Source organism: Prunus persica, chromosome G6 (assembly GCF_000346465.2).
Source record: "Prunus persica cultivar Lovell chromosome G6, Prunus_persica_NCBIv2, whole genome shotgun sequence".
NCBI lineage: Eukaryota > Viridiplantae > Streptophyta > Magnoliopsida > Rosales > Rosaceae > Prunus > Prunus persica.
Window position 1 is genome coordinate 21,409,677 of NC_034014.1, and position 3,249 is coordinate 21,412,925.

Sequence of the window (3,249 nt, forward strand, 5' to 3'; positions counted from 1 at the left end):
GCGCTGCAGGCGCGTGGGGCGGCGCGTGGGTTACTGTAGCCACCTGAATTAGGTCCTAGTGCAATCCTGTAGTTGTCACGAGCGCATAAGTGTTTTCGGATTGGAATTTGGTTACCATTTGCGTCTCGAATGGATTTTGCCTATTGTACGATTTCCGGGGTTGTTATGTTCGGACCGTTGGATCGAACTCAAACTCACGTATGGTGTACCTTGTATTTCTTGGATCGTCTACGATTCGACGGATCGTGGATCGGAGTCCCGGATACTCCGAACTCGCAAACCCTAGGTCAATAATGTGAATAACATTGTATGTGTTTTCAAATATTCGTATATTTTATTAATTTGTATGTGTATTAATGAAATTGTGCAGATGTCAGACCTGATTAGACGTCCTAGGGCGGTGACGACCACGCAGAGTTCGGAGCCCTCGACTCAGCCGACATCTACTGCCACTGCTCCAGCATCTGCTGCCACTGCGCCAGCACTGATGGACCACTTGGCAGTTGGACCTGCGGGGTCCCAGGCGCCTGCCTCATCAGCGTCATCAGTGGCGTAACCTGTTAGCGCCAGGCGGCATCATCGGCCCGCCAGCACCACCGACACCACATCCACTGATGCGTCGGGGTCACAGCCAGGTATAGCTTTCCTTTTTCTCCAATTAATTTTATTTTTTATTTCTTGTTTTTTTTTGTGTGTGTATTTGATTGTTAAATAATTATTTATTTAACATTCATGTCATCTTTCTTTGCAGCCAAGAAGAACACCCGAGGGCCGTGTCGGCAGTTGAAGACGGCGAAGGTCACCCGGGTGACCAACAGTCGTATCAACATCGGATACGACGAGCGACATCGGGCACCGACGGCGAAGTTGCATAGCTCCTTGGCCCACGACATTGGTCATGTCATTCGGAGCTATTGCCCGATGCAATGGAAGTCTTGGAAGGTGATGCCTGACGAGACCAAGACTGAGGTTCGCGGCCAGTTGTCGGTATGTAGGCCTTTTCATTCTTTTTTCTTTCAAACGTTATATTTATATTATTTAAATGTATGTAATTAATTTATTGCAGACGAACTACAACTTGGAGGACCTTGATGAAGAGTCGTTGGCGTACGTCAACAGACTCTTCTCTGAGAGGTACAAGCAGTGGAAGAGCGACTTGCACCACCATTTTGAGGCGTTCGATGATCCGCAAGTCGCCCTTCAAGAGGGTTGCCCAAAAGAGCTTGAGGGGCGGGAGGATAGTTGGGCGTGGCTCTGCGCTCATTTTCAGGCGCCCGCTTTTGTGGTAATTTTTTATTTTTATTTTTATTTTCTTACTAATGTTTATTTAATTTTTTATATTTAATTTCAATTTCAACTAATACATTTTATTTTTTGTATAACAGAATAAAGCCAAAGCCAATAAGGGCAATAGGAAGAAGAAGACTCTTCTCCATCATTCGGGTTCCAGGCCCTTCTCCTATAGGATGGATGCCCGGCGTCAGGTAATAATAAAATAATTTTTATTTAATTTTTACTTTTTCATTATTCTTAATTTATTTTTTCGTTCTAATATTTTTCTTCTTTTGTTCAATTTAGGGGGGGTCCAAATTCCTAGAGATCGACGTCTTTGGCGACGTTTATGTTTGACCTGGGAATGAATTGGCCGAGTCCCTTCATGTAAGTATTATTTAATTTTAATTCTTATGTTACGCATTCAACTTTAAAGGTTATTATATGAATGTTTGAATTTATATTTTATGTTATGCTAAACAGACGACGATGGTGGAGAGGAGCCAGTTGGTTCTTCAGGAGTCTGCCTCCCAACTTCCTCCAGATACTCCGATCGAGTCTGTGGATCCTCCACAGGATGCTGGGTTTCAGATCTTGACGGAGACATTGGATCAGACTCTAAGGAGGAGACCGGGGACATATTGTCGAGGGATGGGGAATGCCAGGCGGAGGGAACCCCCGTTCATCAGCGCAGTCAAACAGTCAGGTCACTGCTTTGACAGCATAGGTGGCCACTCTTCAGAGCCAGATGTCGGTCATTCTGCAGTCCCTCGCACAGTCCGGCATTCCAGTCCCGCATTTTGATGTGCCGACCTCCGAGCCCGTCCATCCCGAGCATCCCCACAAGATGCCGGCCCCTGTAGACCCCCAGACCTCTGAACCGCATGTGCCAGACGATAATGTAGATTTTGGAACATTATTCGATTAGTTTTTTTATTTTCGTAATTATTTTTTAAATCTTTCTCTTGCAGCATACATTTATTTTATATAATAAATTTGTTATTTACATAAATTTTTTTATTATTGGAATTTCATTTTATTACCCAAAAAAAAACCAAATTTATTTTTTTATAAAATAAAACAAAAGTAATATTATAATTATATATTAATTTTGCGCGACGAACTCTTTATCGTCGCGCAAATTTATATATTCCGAAAAAATAATGTTTCATTTTTTTAAATAAATATAATTATTTTTGCGCGACGAAAGCTTTCGTCGCTAAAATGGATTTCCGCTACATCAGTATTGCGTCGCGCAAAATTTGTGGGCACGTATCGCGCGACGCAATATACCGTCGCGCAAAATGTTACGCGCCAACTTCTTTTCGTCGCGCAATATATGTACCGAATTACGCGACGATGAACCCTTGATGCCGCAAATGTCTACGAGACGTCTTGCGCGACGAAAACTATTCGCCGTGCATTGTTGTGGCGACGAATCACGTTTCGTCGCGCGTAATTTTGTGCGACGAACAATTCTGTCGTCTCTGAACCTTTTGTGTAACGAAGGATAAGCGTCGCACAAAATTGCGCGACAAGTGATAAAATCTGTCGCGCAAAGTCTTTCTTCACGACCTTTGCGCGACAGATTACGCGCGATGATTTTTCTGTCGCGCTTGTATTTGTGCGACGAAATTTTCTTCGTCGCGCAAAGAGTAAAATGTAGTAGTGATATAATATTTCATCAGAAACTAGTAGAGACAAATACTTAGTTACATAATTCCACGACGAATAAAACGATAAATCGAACAAGAATTGGATAAAGAAGATAATTGATAATGTACCTTCTTGAGAAATTGAAGGGAGAGGGAACACCTGATGAATCTCTGGCGGCCCATCCAAAGGCCTTCTTGGGGTGTTCTTGTTCTGTTGACATTTTCTCTCTAATAAGCAAATAATATTTGCAGGCATCGAGTAATAGTACTCTGAATTAGTATGAGAGTCTGAGGGAGTGCATGCATGATATATAGCAGGGGA

General features: G+C 42.8%; 1 protein-coding gene across 1 annotated transcript; it reads left to right on the plus strand.

Annotated features, from left to right (window-relative positions):
- On the plus strand, positions 750-2,200 carry LOC109949726. The gene is made up of 3 exons (XM_020565838.1): positions 750-987; positions 1,067-1,285; positions 2,000-2,200. The coding sequence occupies exons 1-3, from the start codon at positions 922-924 to the stop codon at positions 2,198-2,200; spliced, it is 486 nt and encodes a 161-aa protein (XP_020421427.1). The 5' UTR covers positions 750-921.

Bases quoted from the DNA above. Each gene is read 5' to 3' on its own strand.
- LOC109949726 (XM_020565838.1), top strand. From the start codon at position 922: ATGCAATGGAAGTCTTGGAAGGTGATGCCTGACGAGACCAAGACTGAG. The intron at 988-1,066 runs GTATGTAGGCCT...AATTTATTGCAG, and splicing joins AGGTTCGCGGCCAGTTGTCG to ACGAACTACAACTTGGAGGA. The intron at 1,286-1,999 runs GTAATTTTTTAT...TTGACAGCATAG, and splicing joins TTCAGGCGCCCGCTTTTGTG to GTGGCCACTCTTCAGAGCCA.